General features: G+C 42.0%; 1 protein-coding gene and 1 pseudogene across 1 annotated transcript in view; one reads left to right on the forward strand and one right to left on the reverse strand.

The window, feature by feature from the left end:
* Positions 1-17893, reverse strand: part of LOC140197680 (endoplasmic reticulum metallopeptidase 1) — a 65898-nt gene extending 48005 nt beyond the window's left edge. The window contains exons 1-6 of the mRNA XM_072257990.1: positions 17466-17893; positions 13537-13838; positions 12458-12585; positions 12241-12346; positions 4330-4476; positions 3083-3175 (exon numbers count right to left, since the gene is read on the reverse strand). Of these exons, the coding sequence (XP_072114091.1) occupies positions 3083-3175; positions 4330-4476; positions 12241-12346; positions 12458-12585; positions 13537-13838; positions 17466-17794 (1105 nt within the window). The 5' untranslated portion in view covers positions 17795-17893. The remainder of the gene's footprint in view (positions 1-3082; positions 3176-4329; positions 4477-12240; positions 12347-12457; positions 12586-13536; positions 13839-17465) is intronic.
* Positions 136-1113, forward strand: LOC140197463 (sin3 histone deacetylase corepressor complex component SDS3 pseudogene; annotated as a pseudogene).
* Positions 17894-18988: the final 1095 nt, after the last annotated feature.

The following is an 18988-nucleotide window of genomic DNA, read 5'->3' on the forward strand; positions in this document are numbered from 1 at the left end:
CAGCAGCTGAACCTCTATGTACTGAAAAATGGAGGACCACCATCACTGGGACATGAATGGCTCAGGAAAATCCAGTTGGATTGGCACACCATCAAGGCACAAGTTGTGTCAACAAAGGAGGGCAGCTCAGTGGGGAAGATGTCCGCAGCTCTCCTCTCACCCATTGTCGACTATTACAACGACGACGAGGAGCTAGACAGTGTCGACGATGAGAACGAATGCAGTATCCATGGCCGTGACTCGGATGAAGATACAGAGGATGCAAGGGAGACAGATATTGCCAATAAGCAGGATGATGAAGACTACCTGGAAGTAAAAGAGCAGATGCACCAGGAGAAATTGACATCTCTCAAAAGATAGCTACAGCAGTTACAGGAAGGCACTTTGCAGGAGTATCAGAAAAGGATGAAGAAACTAGATCAACAATACAAGGAAAGAATACAAAATGCAGAGCTTTTTCTGCAACTGGAAACAGAACAAGGAGAAAGGAATTATATTAAAGAGAAGAAAGCAGCAGTGAAAGAATTTGAAGATAAAAAGATTGTGTTAGAAGAAAAGAAAAAGATGATTGAGAATGAGAGGCTAACAGTGGAACTCACAGGAGATTCTTTGGAGGTAAAGCCAATAATGACTAGGAAACTAAGGAGGAGACCTCATGACCCTGTTCCAGTTACAGACAAAAGACGAAAACCTGCACCTGTGCAGTTAAATTACTTGTTAACAGATGAACAGATAATGGAAGATCTGTGAACTCTCAATAAGCTTAAATCTCCGAAAAGACCAGCATCTCCGTCTTCTCCCGAGAATCTTCCCAGCACTTCTGCTGAATCACCAGCACAAAGATATAAAGCATGAATAGAAGATGGAAAGTTATATTACAATAAGAGATGGTATCATAAAGGTCAGGCTATCTATTTGGAATCCAAGGAGAATATGAAGACTGGCTGTGTAATTAGCTCAGTTGGAACAAATGAGATATGGGTAAGGAAGACAAGTGATAGCACAAAGATGCATATATATCTAGGACAACTGCACAGAGGAGTCTTCAACTGCGCAGGGGGATCTGGGGGTACATGTCCACAGATTCCAGAAAGTTGCCTCACAGGTGGATAGGGTAGTTAAGAAAGCTTATGGGGTGTTAGCTTTCATAAGTCGAGGGATAGAGTTTAAGAGTCGCGATGTAATGATGCAGCTCTATAAAACTCTGGTTAGGCCACACTTGGGAGTACTGTGTCCAGTTCTGGTCACCTCACTATAGGAAGGATGTGGAAGCATTGGAAAGGGTACAGAGGAGATTTACCAGGATGCTGCCTGGTTTACAGAGTATGCATTATGATCAGAGATTAAGGGAGCTAGAGCTTTACTCTCTGGAGAGAAGGAGGATGACAGGAGACATGATAGAGATGTACAAGATAATAAGAGGAATAAATAGAGTGGATAGCCAGCACCTCTTTCCCAGGGCACCACTGCTCAGCACAAGAGGACATGGCTTTAAGGTATGGAGTGGGAAGTTCAAGGGGGATATTAGAGGAAGGTTCTTTACTCAGAGAGTGGTTGGTGCGTGGAATGCACTGCCTGAGTCAGTGGTGGAGACAGATACACTAGTGAAGTTTAAGAGACTACTAGACAGGTATTTGGAGGAATTTAAGGTGGGGGCTTATATGGGAGGCAAGGTTTGAGGGTCGGCACAACATTGTGGGCTGAAGGGCCTGTACTGTGCTGTACTATTCTATGTACTATTATATGGAGGCAATCTGCTGCCCAGAACTCTTAGCAAGTTGGAGGCGCACATCTTCTTAACTCTCTGTGCTCAGAGGTCAACTTTTCATGCCTTTTATATGAAAATCTGTATTAAAACAAACAAGTTTATTGACAGACGTTATCCGGAGAGGCAGAGAAGAACCCCCCCCCAAAGAGACTTGAGTTATAAATGGGTCTTAGACCAAAAGTTAAAAAAAGGCTTGTTATAATTTGATATTATTACGTTATTTTGTTATAATTTGATATTATTAAGTTACTAAGTAAACAAGTGGTAAGCGTTTGTATGTTAAGGGTAAACATATTCGTTTAACATAGTGCCCCAGTAAAAAAAAAGTTGATACACTATTAAAAGGGGAGGAGTGTACCGTACAGCCTACATTATAATAAGGGACTACTTTATGTTTTAGTAACACGTCGTTGCATGCGCTATTAGGCGCGTATTGATCTGTACTTGTGTGCCGAGTTCGGTTTCTGCCGGTAAAGAACCATGAACCTTAGCTCCCGTCTCCAGCATTTTTATTAATGGCATTGTTGTGTAACCAGGCCACATACACAACAGTCAGCTAAACAAAAGAACTGGTCTTGACTTCAGCAAGGGGATGATTTACATCAGCTGTGTAGAAGCTGAAAGGGCTGAAAGCTTCAAGTTTCTAGGAGTGATCACCAACAACCTGTCCAACCACTGCCAAGAAAGTTCACCAGCACTGCTAGTCCCTCAGGAGGCTAAATAAATTTGGCATTTCCTTATGACCCACACCAATTTTTAACTGATGCACCACAAAGGGCCCTATCCAGACACATCATGGCTTGGTATGGCAACACTGTCCAAGACCACAAGAAACTACAGAGTTGTGCACACAGCTCTGCATATCACAGAATCGACTCTTCTCACCACGAGCTCCATCTACATTTCTTGCTCTCTCAGTAAAGTAGCCAATGTAATCAAAGATGCAATCACCCCAGATATTCTCTTCTTCCTCTCTTCCATTAGGCAAATGCTGTCATACGACTACTGAATGGTTTCCTTATACGATAATATGGACTTTTGACCTTGTAATATTTTGTTATGAATTTATTGACTACCTGCACTGCACATTCCTTGTAACTAATAATTTCAGTATTGTTTTACTTTGAACTACCTCTATGCACTGTTGTAATGAAATAATCCTCATGAACTATACTCAAGGCATGTTTTTCACTGTACATCTGACAATAATAAACCAATTTAAATAAGCAATTATCATTAGCTAGTTTTGAAAAGCTTGGTTAATAGAACAAATTCACCAAGTCCTTCTTGCTGTAGAAATCACATAATACTGACCAGCCCTCTGAATGGAGTCTAAATGGATACGATCTGCTGTATCATATTTTGTATGGTAGATGTAACCATTTTCAATGAAAGCCAAATCGATTCCTGAAAAAGAAAACAATTATTAGTCTCAAGAAAGTTAATGTTAATTTTGTTTTGTAACAGAATGAATCTGTTAAATTAAGGGAAGCACAAAAACAGAAACCTCAAAGTTTAATCTACCAAAGCATTGTTGGTCGGGTTTTGGCTCATGATAGTCACACCTTATAACCACTTTGCTTCTTGATAGGTGAATAATTTTTTCTACATACAATGAACAAGAAAAGAAACTACATTACAGTGTCAAATAGTTGAAACCTTAACTTCTGTAAGAGTTCTGGATGTACTGGTAGAATTTATAAACAGAATGAATCAAAGCAACAGTGAGACTGGGGACAGCAGAACCTCAACCATCTGTTGATCAGAGGCATTCAGAGTGACACGTGAACAGGTGGGGAATGCAGGGCTGCCAACCATGTGCAGGCAGATGTTCAGTTTAAATTGCTAGTATGGTTAACTTAGTTACTGTGAGCCAAAGAGCTTGCTCCTGTGCTGTCTCCGAGCCAAAAATGTCCAATTTTTACATTAATTATACATTATTAAATTCATAAATCCGATATACGTACATAGGTTCATTCTATGAACGACAGAACCAGTTTCTCTATCTCTTTACTTACAGTAACTGTTTCTTATCAATCTTATGTGCTTTCCATGCCATTCATTACAATAATTTAGTTATCATATCAAGTGATTTTTGTTTATTTTCCAAATTATGGATAAAAGTCAACTTGTGGATGTACATTTAAAAAAATGGAACACATTTGTTACCCAGGAAAATTTCTACTGCACCTTCAAAGTTTGGAGTAGAATCTGGACAGATTCCAATCATTTTATGAGCAACTATCAAATGTACAACTTCAATCCCACCAACTGTAAACATCTCCCTACAGAGGATTACCAAACTTACACTCACAGTGGCTCAAACCAGGAACCAAACGCAGATGGAAACCAAAACCATTGGCTTCAATTTCCCTGCATTCAGTTTATCCCCTAATTGCAAAGCACAAGCTGGCTTCTTGATTTAACAATGTGCATTCAAAAGGTGCATTTGTGAAATTAGTTTGAAAGACTAAATGAAACTCAAGATATTTTACAAATTCAGCAATATCTAGCTCTAACTGCAATTATTTTAATGAGAAATCACCAAAGAAACACCATACCTGGAATATTGCCATAATCCCGGTAGATTCGAAAATCTGTGTCAGATGGAATGACCCCACTTTGAAATACTTCCTGACCAACGACAGATGCAAAAGGATGTTTAGCTGCACGAGCATAAGCCTGAACTAACCATGGATTTTCCGGACCTTTAGGTGGTAAAATGCAGACACAGAATATCAATGAAAACAGGTCATTCCACCAAGCAAAAAGCAGTGAAATGTCCTAAAGCCTGATTTGCAGATTCACAGAAAAAAAAATGCCAAAGCCCATCCCTACCTGCTGTACTTGGATGATTCACTGTGTTTCATTAAGGAGATCCAAGTGACTCCGTTACTCTGTGATTTCATCCCTCCTCATTTCTAACCCATTCAAGTTCTTATATTTCTCTATAGTCCTTCAGCCTGCCTCCTTACCCAAAACACAATATAGTCACCAGCATTGATGTCCGTAATTTCTGGAATAGCCTCTCTAATCTTTTTTCTAAACTTTCAAGCACCTGATCTTCAGATTGTAGAACTCTCTCTCAACTGACTTTCTTTCTATGATGTTTAACCTGCCGAATGTTTCCAGCATTTTCTGCTTTTTGTTTCACATTTCCAGCATCCATTTTTTGCCCCAATTACTTTCTAGATTCAGATCTGTTCACTGTCATATATGCCAAGATGCAATGAAGTATCTTGCTCACTTGAAATTTGTAAACATACAATAAGTACAGTGACCAGTGCACAAAACAACAGAATAGTGCAGACTACAGTACAATCTGAAGTATTGCAAAAATAAATGCAGAAGTGAAAATAAAGTGACAAGAGAGGTTGAGTTAAGAGTCCAAGAACGTGATAGCACCACAGGAAAGGGGACGTGAAGGAGGCAAGTTATACAGAAGTCAGATAGCAGTGGAGAAGAAGACATCTTGAATCTGGTCATCACCTTTTTCAAGCTCCTATATCTTTTCCCAAAAGGTACAGAGACACACAAAGGAATCCCCGATGATACTATTATCACTTCCTGAAGCAGTACCTGGTGAAGATTTCTTTCCTTCTTAAAACAGCTGAAACACTTTCACAAAGTTCTCTGTCATAATAGTGTTAAGATTTGCCAACTGTCCTCAGAGTCATAGAAAAGTACAGCACAGAAACAGGCCCTTCAGCTCATCTAGTCCATGCCAAAAACATTTAACTGCCTACTCCCATCGACCTACACCATGACCATAGCCCTCCATACCCATACCAACTTCTTTTAAACATTGAAATCTATCTTGCACTGGCAGCTCATTCCGCACTCCCACAACCCTCTGAGTTCCCCTCATGTTCCCCTTAAACTTTTCATCTTTCACCTTTCAGCCTTAACCCATGATCTCTGATTTAATCCCACCTAACCTCAGTTGATAAAACCTGTTTGCTTTTATTCTATTTATACCCCTCGTAACTTTGTACACCTTTTTCAAATATCCTCTCGATCATCTATGTTCTAAGAAATACAGTCCTAACCTATTCAATCTTTCCATATAACTCAGGTCCTCCAGACCCAGCAACATCCTTGTAAATTTTCTCTGTGCTCTTTCAACCTTGTCTGCATTTTTCCTGTAGGGAGGTGACCAAGCTGCACACAATACTCCAAATTAGACATCACCAATGTCTTATACAACTTCAACATAACATCCCATCTCCTGTACTTGATAAATGATTTATGAAGGCCAATGTACCAAAAGCTTTCTTCACAACCCTATTTACTTGTGAAGCCACATTCAATGAATTATGGATCTGTATTCACAGATCCCTTTGTTTTACCACACTCCTTAGTGTCCTCCGTTCAAGTGCAAGACCAACCCTGGTTGGTCCTACTGAAGTGCAACGCTTCATACTTGTCTGCATTAAATTTCATCCGCCATTTTTCAGCCCATTTTTCCAGCTGGTCGAGATCCCGCTGCAACCTGCTGGGGACCACTAGGACTAATATCCTGACAAGGAGGTTTGCTAAGGCTATTGGGGAAGAGTTTAAACTAGAATTGCTGGGGGGGGGGGGGGGGGGGGGGGAACCGAACTGAAGAAACAGAGGAAGGGGCAGTTGGCTCACAAATAGAGAAAGCTTGGAGACAGTGTGAAAGGGAGGTAATAGAGAAGAGGTACACTCAGACCATTTGATATGTGTCTATTTTAATGTAAGAAGCTTCATAAACAAAGCGGATGAGCTTAGAGCGTGGATCAGTACTTCGAGCTATGATGTTGTGGCCATTACAGAGGCTTGGATGGCTCAGGCCCAGGAATGGTTACTTAGTGTGCCAGGCTTTAGGTTTCAGAAAGGACAGGGAGGGAGGCAAAAGAGGTGGGGGCATAGCACTGTTGATCAGAGATAGTGTCATGGCTGCAGAAAAGGAGGAAGTCATGGAGGGATTGTCTACTGAATCTCTATGGGCGGAAGTTAGAAACACGAAGGGGTCAATAACTCTACTGGGTGTTTTTTATAGACCACCCAATAGTAACAGGGACATTGAGGAGCAGATAGGGAAACAGATTCTGGAAAGGTATAATAATAACAGGGTTGTCGTGGTGGGAGATTTTAATTTCCTAAATGTTGACTGGCACCTCCCTAGAGCAAGGGGTTTAGATGGAGTGGAGTTTGTTAGGTATGTTCAGAAAGATTTCCTGACACAATATGTAGATAAGCCTACAAGAGGAGAGGCTGTACTTGATCCGGTATTGGGAAATGAACCTGGTCAGGTGTCAGGTCTCTCAGGGGAGAGCATTTTGGAGATAGTGATCACAATTCTATCTTCTTAACCATAGCATTGGCGAGGAATAGAAACAGACAAGTTAAGAAAGCGTTTAATTGGAGTAAGGGGAAATATGAAGCTATCAAGCAGAAACTTGGAAGTATGAATTGGAAACAGATGTTCTCAGGAAGATGTAAGGCAGAAATGTGGCAAATGTTCAGGGGATATTTGAGCAGCATTCTGTATAGATATATTCCAATGAGACAGGGAAAGGATGGTTGAGTACAGGAACCATGGTGTACAAAGGCCGTTGAAAATCTAGTCAAGAAGAAAAGCTTACAAAAGGTCTAAAAAAAAACTAGGAAATGATAGAGATTTAGAAGATTATAAGGCTAGCAGGAAGAAGCTTAAGAATTAAATTAGGAGAGTCAGAAGGGGCCATGAGAAGGCCTTGGCAAGCAGGATTAAAGAAAACCCCAAGGCATTCTACAAGTATTTGAACAGCAAGAGGATAAGACATGAGACAATAGGACCAATCAAGTGTGACAGTGGAAACGTGTGTCTGGAACCGGAGGAGATCGCAGAGGTACTTAATGAACACTTTGCTTCGGTATTCACTACGGAAAAGGATCTTGGCAAGTATGGGGATGACATACAGTGGATTGAAAAGCTTGAGCATATAGACATTGAGAAAGAGGATATGCTGGAGCTTTTGGAAAGCATCAAGTTGGGTAAGTCTCCAGGACCGGACAAGATATACCCCAGGCTACAGTGGGAGGCAAGGGAGGAGATTGCTGAGCCTCTGGCAATGATCTTTGCATCATCAATGGGGACGGGAGAGGTTCCGGAGGATTACAGGGTTGCTGATGTTGTTCCCTTTTTCAAGAAAGGGAGTAGAGAGCGCCCAGGAAATTATAGACCAGTGAGTCTTATTTCAGTGGTTGGTAAATTGATGGAAAAGATCTTGAGAGGCAGCTATTTATGAACATTTGGAGAGGCATAATATGATTAGGAATAGTCAGCATGGCTTTGTTAAAGACAGGACGTACTTTACGAGCCTGACTGAATTTTTTGAGGATGTGACGAAACACATTGATGAAGGTTGAGCAGTAGATGTAGTGTATATGGATTTCAGCAAGGCATTTGATAAGGTACCCCATGCAAGGTTTATTGAGAAAGTAAGGAAGCATGAGATCCAAGCAGACCTTGCTTTGTGGATCCAGAATTGGCTTGCCCATAGAAGGCAAAGAGTGGTAGTAGACAGATCATATTCTGCATGGAGGTCAGTGGCCAGTGGTGTGCCTCTGGGATCTGTTCTGGGACCCCTTCTCTTCGTGATTTTTATAAATGACCTGGATGAGGAAGTGGAGAGATGGGTTAGTAAACTTGTTGATGACACGAAGGTTAGGGGTGTTGTGGATAGCGTGGAGGACTGTCAGAGATTGCAGCGGGATATCGATAGGATGCAAAACTGGGCTGAGAAGTGGCAGATGGAGTTCAACCCAGGTAAGTGTGAAGTGGTTTATTTTGGTAGGTCAAATATGATGGCGTAGTATAGTATGAATGGTAAGACTCTTGGCAGTGTGGAGGATCAGAGGGATCTTGGGGCCCATGTCCATAGGACACTCAAAGCTGCTGCGCAGGTTGACTCTGTGGTTAAGAAAGCATATGCTGCATTGGCTTTCATCAACCATGGGATTGAGTTTAAGAGCCAAGAGGTAATGTTACAGCTCTATTGGGCCCTGGTCAGACCCCACTTGGAGTACTGTGTTCAGTTCTGGTCACCTCACTACAGGAAGGATGTGGAAACCACAGTAAGGGTGCAGAGGAGAATTACAAGGACGCTACCTGGATTGGGGAGCATGCCTTATGAGAATAGGTTGAGTGAACTCGGCCTTTTCTCCTTGAAGCAACGGAGGATGAGAGGTGACCTAATAGAGGTGTATAAGATGATGAGAGGCATTGATCATGCCCTGGGAAAAAGTCAGAGGCTTTTCCCAGGGCTAAAATGGCTAACACAAGAGGGCACAGTTTTAAGGTGCTTGGAAGTAGGTACAGAGGAGATGTCAGGGGTAAGTTTTTTTATGCAGAGAGTGGTGAGTGTGTGGAATAGGCTGCCAGCAATGGTGGTGGAGGTGGATACGATAGGGTCTTTTAAGAGACACCCGGATAGGTAAATGGAGCTTAGATAAATAGAGGGCTATGGTTAACCCTAGGTAATTTCTAAAGTAAGTACATGTTCAGCACAGTATTGTGGGCTGAAGGGCCTGTATTGTGCTGTAGGTTTTCTATGTTTCTATGTTCTAACCCATGAGAGTTTTCCTTACTATCCACTACACCCCCAATCTTGGCATCATCGACAAATTTGCTGATGCAATTAACGACATTATCATCCAGACCATTGATACAGATGACAAAAAACAACGGACGCAGCACTCCACTAACCACAGGCCTCCAGTCATAGAGACAGCCATCTACTACCACTCTCTGGCTTCTCCCACAAAACCAATGTCTAATCCAGTTTACTACCTCATCTTGATGCCAAGCAACTGAAGTTTCTTGACCAAACTCCCATACGGCACTTTGTCAAATGCCTTACTAAAGTCGATGTAGACAACATCCACTGCCTTGCCTTCATCTACTTTCCTGGTAACTTCCTCATAAAACTCTACAAGATTGGATAGACATGAGCTACCATGCACAAGGCCATGCTGACTATCCTTAATCAGTCCATGTCTTTCCAAATACTCATAATCTGTCCCTTAGAACACCTTCCAATAACTTTCCGACTACTGATGTCAGGCTCATCAGCCTATAATTTCCTGGTTTATTTGTAGAGCTTTTCTTAAACAGTGGAACAACATTGGCTATCCTCCAATCCTCTGGTACCTCACCTGTCACTGAGGAGGTTTTAAATTTCTCTGCCAGGGACCTGGCAATTTCTGCACTTGCCTTCCACGGGGTCCGAGGAAACATCCTGTCAAGCCCTGAGGATTTATCCACCCTCATTAGCTCAAAACAGCAAGCAGCTCCTCCCCTATAATCTGTATAGGCTCCATGAAGTTGGTGCTGTTTTGCCTCACTTCTATAGACTCTGTTTCCATCTCCTGAGCAAATACAGATGCAAAAAATTTAAGATCTCCCCCATCTCTTTGGCTCCATGCATGGATTACCACTTTATTCTTCCAGATCAATTTTGTCCCTTGCAATCCTTTTGCTCCTAACATATCTGTAGAATCCCTTAGAATTCTCCCTCGCCTTGTCTGCTAAGGCAACATCATGCCTTCTTTTCATCCTCCTGATTTCTTTCTTCAAGCTTCTCTTGCATCTCTTATACTCCATAAGCACCTCATTTGCTCCTACCTGCCAATATCTATAATGCACCTCCTTTTTTATTCTTAACCAGGGCCTCAGTATCTCTTGAAAACCAGAAGTTCCTTACACCTGTTATTTTTACCCTTTATTCTAACAGGCACATTCAAGCTTCATACTTTCAAAATTTCACTTTTGAAGGCTTCACACTTACCAAGTACAGCTTTGCCAGAAAACAGCCTGTCCCAATCCAATCAAATCACAAACAAGAGTAAATCTGCAGATGCTGTAAATCTAAGCAACACACAAAAGATGCTGGAGGAACTCAGCAGGCCAGGCAGCATCTAAGGAAAAAAGTACGGTCCACATTTCGGGCCAAGACCCTTCCAGCAATGCCCCCCTCACTTTCCCCCTCTCTCACCTTATCTCCTTGCCTGCCCACCACCTCCCTCTAGTGCTCCTCCCCCTTTTTGTTCTTCCATGGTATTCTGTCCTCTCCTGTCAGACTCCCCTTCTCCAGCCCCATATTTCTTTCATCAGTCAACCTCCCAGCTCTGTACTTCGTCCCTCCCCTTCTCAGTTTCACCTACCACCTTGTGTTTTTCTCTCTCCCCTCCTCCATGTTTTAAATCTACTCCTCAGCTATTTTCTCTAGTCCTGCCTAAGGATCTTGGCCCGAAACATCGACTGTACTTTTTTCCGTTGATGCTGCCTGGCCTGCTGAGTTCCTCCAGCATTTTATGTGTGTTGCTGTCCCTATCCACAGTTGCTAGATACTTTCTGATACCATCAAAATTGGCCTTTCTCCAATTTAGAATCTCAACCCACAGACCAGACCTATCTTTTTGCGCATTAACTTTAAAACTAATGGCATAGTATACTGGCTGGCTCTATAACAGAGGTTCCCAACCCTAATGTATGGTAGGGTCCACGGCATTAAAAAAAAGGTTGGGAACCCCTGCTCTAAAAGGTACTACATCAAAGAAAGATGTTAGCACTACTACAAAAGCAGAAGGCAATTTAGTGAGTTTAAGATCAATTTTGAAACTTAATGATAATCAGATCAGATAACTCAATGAAAGTTTCAATCTTTCTTCTTTGTTTCTGACTCAGGTGCAACACTCAGTAGGAAATCACACAACACCCAGTTACACAGGGAGCCTGCCAGCTTTCTAGTGAGATCAAAGAATAAGATTTGATAAGAATATTTTATGTCAATGCTCAAAATGCAAACTTAATGAAGTTATAAAGACAGAGAGAACCAAACAATCTGCATTAATGATAATGAAAAAAAGTAGCTACAGGTTTGGATATGTTCTTGTCTCAAAGGTTCTTGCGTAACAGTTTAAATAAATAAAATACACATACACCAAACACTGGATAGTAATGAAAATCAGAGGGTTGCTAGGGTATAAAATTGAAACCTGACCCAACTACAACCACTGAACACAACGTCCACTTATTATTCTTCCCCAACTATCGCCCCACCAACACAAATCCAACCATAACTGTAAATATAACAACCGTAAACTGCATACGAGAGAGTAGATGCTGAAATCTGTAGCAAAAAGGAACTCAGCAGGTCAGGAAGCATTTGTGAAGATGTAGAGATGGTCAACCTCCCAGATGAAGACCGTACATCAGTTCTGGATAGGACAACAACAAAACCATAGACATGCTATTGATATGCCAGTAAGATTGGCAAATTGGTAAATCAGTGACCTGGATAACATACAGAGCCAGTCAATGCAGCAGGATTCCAACAATTCAGAGCTTAGCCCCAACCTGACTAAGCACAGGCCTGGTCGCCAGGCTCTAATCCAACATCTGATCTGCATAAAACTTTATCAAAGATAACATTATTCACCATAAACATATTAATAATTACCTGTCTGAAAAACAATCTCCTTCCCTCCTACGCCAGCAGCTTCTAAATTGATAAATGCCCTTACTAATTTAGCCCAAGTGTGCTGGGTAATAAATCCATGGCTTGCCTGCCAAGAAAAAGACAGTGACAGGTTGGTACACTCAAAGTCAAGCAGTTATAACACTCTTTAACTTCTGTGTTGTTAACATTCAATGCAAGGATTGCTTTTTCATCCTACCTGTAAAATATTTTCTTCTGCTCCGTTAAAAACAAATATAATTGCATGTTGCAGAGGGGATGAAGACTTTGACAAAACATTCAGAATTTCAAGCATAACTGCACAACTGACCGCGTCGTCACTGGCACCTGAACAAAACAAAACATCCACGTGACTCTTCACAAATTATTTTGACATGTCACTATTTATACTGATAATCCAAAAAGGCAGTCAGTACAACCACAAGGTACCATTTGTACATTAAACAGTAGATAGAGCTAAGCGACCTCTCAAACAACCAGTCAGACAGAGCCGTCAATGCAATGTCCAGTGGCTGCCTGCAAGGTTTGGACTTGGGTAAGCTGGGCAAATGATAGCTTGGAGCCTAGTTTCAGCTTCTAATAATGGAGACCCACCAGCATTAGCTTCCCTTGCCTCCTAGTTGCAAGGCTTATTTTCGTGATACTGGCAGGAGTAGACCCAAATGTTCCCCACTACTGGCTACAGTTGAAGGAGAGATTATAACCCCCTGAAACTAAAGCTGCCTTCAAGATAAGGAAACCATTTTAATAACATGAACATGGGTTCCTCGAAAAGTGAAGGCTTACAGAGAACTGGAAATAATTCTACCGTGAAAGTCCAAATGGATAAAGTAACGTGTGTGAGCAGAAAGTATCAAAAGTACATTTTATTCTTTGATAACCATTACAAGAACATGAGAACTCATGTTCCTACAGTTCACATCCACTTCATGCTAAAGGTTGTGTGAGAAGTGAACTTTAGTCCTCTACCAACAGCTGATTCCTAGAATGACAGACATAAAGAGAGACACAAGGGACTCCAGGTGCTGGAATTTGGGCAATGCACAAATGAACCAAATGAACAGGTCAGGCAGCATACAGTATATGGAGGGAAATGACAATCAACATTTGCAGTTGTGACCCTTTATCTGGACTGAGGCACAAGAGTGGAGGTAGAAAGTATAAAGAGGTGGAAGTAAACACAGATAAAGACTTGGCCACCTCATGTTTCATTGCTTCACATCGCAGATCACCAAGTTATTAGAGAAATAGACAGAAAGAGTACAGAAATAATTTTACCTGGGCTATTGGCCACAGAATCAAAATGGCAGTTTGCAAGCACAGCATGCTTTGCTCCATTCTTTGGTTCTAACTTCACAACAACATTAGCAACATTAGCATAATAACTGGTGAAACCACCGAGGAAATCAATACTGAAGAAGCCAGTTGGTTTCTGAACATCCACTGCAATGGTATGCACTGCTGTACTTTCTGCTTTGATCTTCTGGACCTGGTCCAAGAGGTAGTTAACAGTCAGGATTTCACTGGTAGCACTTCCAGTTGGCCTGGGTCCAAAATCAGTAATGTCCTGGAGATATTTCCTAACAAAAAAAAGATGGTTTTGCCATCTGATTACTCATGACAACTTTACTGTTCACATAGAAGAGGCAAAATTTCTTTATCATCATACTCATACATATATCAACAGCCTATTCAAAATCTATTTGAACTTGCAATTTTGGTACCTCTGCAATTCAGCACTCTCGACGCCCCCTCTCTCAATTGCCACTCAGTCTCGCAGCACCATGCAGCGGGTCAAGGCTGGTACCCCCTCACGGCAACACCTCGCCAAGGCAGGCAGCGGTCAGAAGCAATGATGAACTTATAGCTCTCGCAGTGGAGGGGCACAGCACTACCACAGTAACAGTCAATGGATAGGAAAGCCTCTGCCGCTGCACCGTGTCCATTAGCGGACAAAGCGAGGCTCGGTGGGCATGGGTAAAGGGCCTCCGCGGTGGCTGCCCTAATATTGAAGTTTAGGTCAGATAAGTGCGAGATGTTGCACTCTGGAAAATCTAATCAAAGTAGGATTTTCACAGTGAATAGGAGGTCCCTGGGGAGTGTTGGGGAACAGAGAGGCCTTGAATTTCACAGACATGGTTCCATGAAAGTGCAGTCACAAGTAGACAAGGCGGTGAATGTGACTTTTGCACAGTCATCTTCATCAATCAGGGCACTGAGTACAGAAGCTAGGAGGCCATAGAGCAGTTGTACAAGTCACTACTAGAATGGTGTTCAGTTTTAGTCACCCTGCTATAAAAACAGTCTTATTAACTGGAACAGATGCTGAAGATTTACAGGGACTTGAAGGACTGAGCAGGACAGGCTAAGACTTGATTTCTTGGAACACAGGAGACTGAGAGGTGATTTTATAGAGAAAATTAAATTTTGGGAACCATAATTAAGGTGAATGAACTGTGAATGTGTTTTTTTTTCCCCCCCCAGTGTTGGGGAAATCAAGAACTAGAGAGCATAGGCTTAAGAAGAGGGGAAAGATTTAATAGGCACTTGAAGAGAAACTTTTAAAAACACAAAAGATGATATATACACTCAGTGGCCACTTTATTAAGTACTTCCTGGATTTTATAACGTGGCCACTGAGTGTTTGTGTTCTGCTGCTGAAGGTTTGACATGTTGTGGATTCAAAAATGCTCTTCTGCACACCACTGTTATAACACATGATCACTTAATTTACTGTCACCTTCCTGTCAGCACAAACCAGTCTAGCCCTTCTCCTCTGACCTCACTCATTATTAACAAGGCATTTTCACTCACAGAACTGCTGCTCACAGGATGTTATTTTACATTTTTTGCACCATTCTCTGTAAACTCTGGAGACTGTTGTGTGTGAAAATCCCAGGAGATCAGCAGCTCAAACCACCCCATCTGGCACCAGCTATCATTCCATGGTCAAAGTCACATAGGATCATATTTCTTCCTCATTCTAATGTTTGGTCTGAACACTGAATCTCTTTGCCATGTCTGCATGCTTTTATGCACTGAGTTACTGATCATGATCAGCTGATTAGAAATTTGCATTAACGACCAGGTGTCACTGAAGTGTCTGTAGAATAAACTGCCAGAGCAAGTGGCCGAGGCAGATTCAACTTTTATAAGACCGGAAAGGTTTAGAAGGCTCTGAGCCAAATGTGGGCAAATGGCCAAACAGGTTATCTTGGTCAGCATTGACCAGTTGAGCTGGAAGGACTGTTTCCCGTGTGATTCTGTGACACTGCTTAGCACTGCAGATATGTCCTCAAATTTATTCCTCTAACAACAAGCAGGGTACCAATGTACATCTTTCTAAATACCATTACCCTAACCAAAATGGCCAGTATCCAAACCTCTGCTGTACTGTTGCTGACTTGATATTCCCCATTTTCAGCAGTTCTTAATTATAAGCAAAAGAATGTGAGATCAATGTTCAGTATATCTCTTCAGTTGCATCTGAAGGGGTGTATAGGTGAAAAGAAAGCATCCCTGCAATATGTTTTCCTGATCTCAAATGTCCCATCTTTGACTGCTCAAGATCACATACAATTTATCCACTCTATGCTAAAACGAACTCCAAAACATGGAACTGGATTAAAAAGGGAATTAAAGACATTTCCCTTCATTAACAATAACAACTCAGACTAAAGTTCTGAAGTACCTTACACACAATACATTACGCTCAAGTCTCAGTAAGCAATTGAATTAGTAAAGACGTCACTGATAGACACTGCTTCAGCTTCTGCTTGTGATCAATGGACAGTGGTTCAGAACAGAAACACTCCTTTTACACAGATACTGTACAGGGACACCAGTCTTTAGGCCTCAGCTAGATTGCTAAACTGCAAATATATTGATAATATAGAGAATATTGAAGTGTCAACCAGTCCTTTTCACTTTTGCAAATCTGGTGCTAATAGTCTAAAGCTGCAGAAGATCTGATAAGCAGAGTTCCCTGTCAGAAAGTTTAGTTACAGATGTCTTCCTAAAGACATATATTATGTTCAACTGCAGACTGCTGCAACATTCATGGCCTCAGAGTCTTGGGCTACATTTTTCTGTGTGACTGTATTTTACTGATATCTTAAATCTACCTCCCTGTCTTGTAAGTACCTTGTGCTGTGTACAACTGTTAGTACTGTGTTTTGCACCTAGTACCTGGAGTAATGATGTTTCATTTGGCTGCATTCATGGGTATTCATGCAATGGTGGATGACAATTAAACTTGAATTTCTAGCAGACATTTCACTTGTTTCATCTCGGATCACAGATTCAGATCACAATGGCAAAATAAAATATTATACACTTCCCAAGGATGTGTTTGAATGACATTTCAATGACAAGGTCTTTATCTTACAGGAAGCCACTAGCTCTCGGTAAGCATTTCATTACATCAGTGCGAGCGGTTTACGATTGGGACCTTAAACCTCAATGTGGAACTTGAATTAAGAACCTTTTAAAGCAAACAGCACAACAATTCCGGGTGGTTCCATTTTGAAAAGATAACCAACACTCTTACAAAACAGAATTATGTCTACTGAAACAACTATTTATTATTACCTCAGAGTGTAATTTAAAAGGCATTTGAACAGGCACGGGATGGTGGAATATGGGTCACAGACAATTTAAAATGGCATCACGGTCAGCACTGTTATCTTGGGCTGACGGGCCTGCTTCTGTGCTCTGTACTCTAATTATCATGTTACAATCTGCTAAAATTAAAAATGATTAATGTATTAAACATCTCATAGCCTGAAGATTTCCAAAAGCGGCTTCAGTCTTGCTTACTCTGTCTTTTCAAGATTTTTGCATGCGCCGAAAGGTTAAAAAACAAGTCTCCATTAACAACCCAAAGACCAGAAATTGACCTGCAGAGCAGGCAACTATAATGTAATAATTTTACCCAAAAAAAGGTATCTCTATTAATTATATCCCCTCCTCTTAAAAGTGAAAACTTCATTTGGATGCCACTACAACAACCCAGCGTCAATTTGAACATCGGAAATGACAAACTAATGAGAAGGGAATAATCTCCATTCCAAAACCGGAGTTAGTATTAGACCACTAACCCAATGTTCAATGGTTCAAAGTCTAACGGGAACCAGCAGCATAGTTGGCGACTCACTCTGCACTGGAACGGGTGCAAGAAGGCGTGTTGCAGATCTGACGCCATTTACCTTGCCCTAAGTGCATTAAACGCGTCCCCACCACCGCTGTTCGCTGGTCCGGTCAGCAGCTGCTGCAGCGATAGCTGAATGGCGCCCCAGAGTAGCAGTATATAGGCGGCCGCCACCAGCCACACGGCCACCTCCGACAGCTGCGCCGGACCCGGCGGCAATACCGCCGCCACGCCGTGCAGGCCTCTCCTCGGCTGTTTCTTCGCTCCGCTCTCCCACTTCGCGGCGAGAGGCTCGGGCCCTCGACTGCGGGCCCCCCGGATCCGCACGTCGCGGCCCGGACCGGCGCCCGGCTCGAGCTCCGCGCCCTCCCTAACAACGGCCGCCATCGCAACGCGAGCCCTGGCGACGACTCACGCCCGCCGTCACAACTGCACCAACTACAGTACAGGCAACCGGGAGCGAACAGCCCAATTCCTATCCGATTAAATGCCCGCCCCCTACTATGTAAATAACAACCCAAGATAGATCTTTTAATGCACAAACACTGAAGCATTGCCTAATCAATTAAGCAATAGCCCTTACACTGTTTCTGATTACTTGTAATATCAAAATCACTTGCAAATAACAGTTGCAATTTCATTTGGTTCATGCCAAAAAGATATGCCAAAATATTAAGAGTCAAAATCTGCCTCACTGCAATTATTTTGGAAAGGACCTGTGTAGAATTAATTGAAAATAATGCTGCAACTAAAAACAATTCCTTCATATATAATATTTTAAATAGATTTTTTGCAATGAAATGTACAGTATATAATTCAAGATCATGTTGTACTTTGCTAAAAAAAAACAAGTTTTATAATGAAAAGTCATAGTCATCAGGGAACTAATTTCAAAAGTGAATTAGAAATCATGTTTAAACTACAGATCCAATCCTACTTCCGGATTTGCGTGGGCAGATAGTTTAGCAAGTTTCATTGCAGTAGGACTGACTGCTATTACATAAAAACAACAGAAGACTGTGCTCTGAAGTATCTCTGGAGCTGTTCAAAGAATTGCCCTGGGTGCAATCAAAGCACCCACCACTAAATAGATTACAGCCAGTACACAGGTTAAGATGGAGTTCCGTTCTAAAGGACCATTCATATGGAATGAACCACGGCGTGGGGAAGAACGCGGAAACAGCTGTGAAGCGGAAGCGAGAGTGCGAAGAGCGGCCGCTAACCGGTCTAACTGCCGCAGTGAATGAGCGCGTTCTGCTCCGAACTTCCCTTATCTGCTCTGCTCCACCATGACCGGCAGAAGATGCTTGCAACTCCGCAGCTGCCGGTAAATCAAATGCACAGCAATATAACGGCCACAGGTTCCCGTTAACAGTTTCAAACAATCCAGAGCAAATGCAGTCAATGCCTTTAATAAAGTTGTGCTATGACAATGTTAAATTATGTGACATGCTGACACACAGAGTGTACAATCAACATGCAATGCATGATTGATGACATTGTTCCAATAAAGGCCTCTGTTAGTCTTGCGAGACCATGGATCTGCGACTGGAAAGTCTTCACTCTCCAGGGCGCAGGCCT

The sequence above is a fragment of the Mobula birostris genome, chromosome 5 (genome assembly GCF_030028105.1).
Source record: "Mobula birostris isolate sMobBir1 chromosome 5, sMobBir1.hap1, whole genome shotgun sequence".
NCBI classification, from domain to species: Eukaryota; Metazoa; Chordata; class Chondrichthyes; order Myliobatiformes; family Myliobatidae; genus Mobula; species Mobula birostris.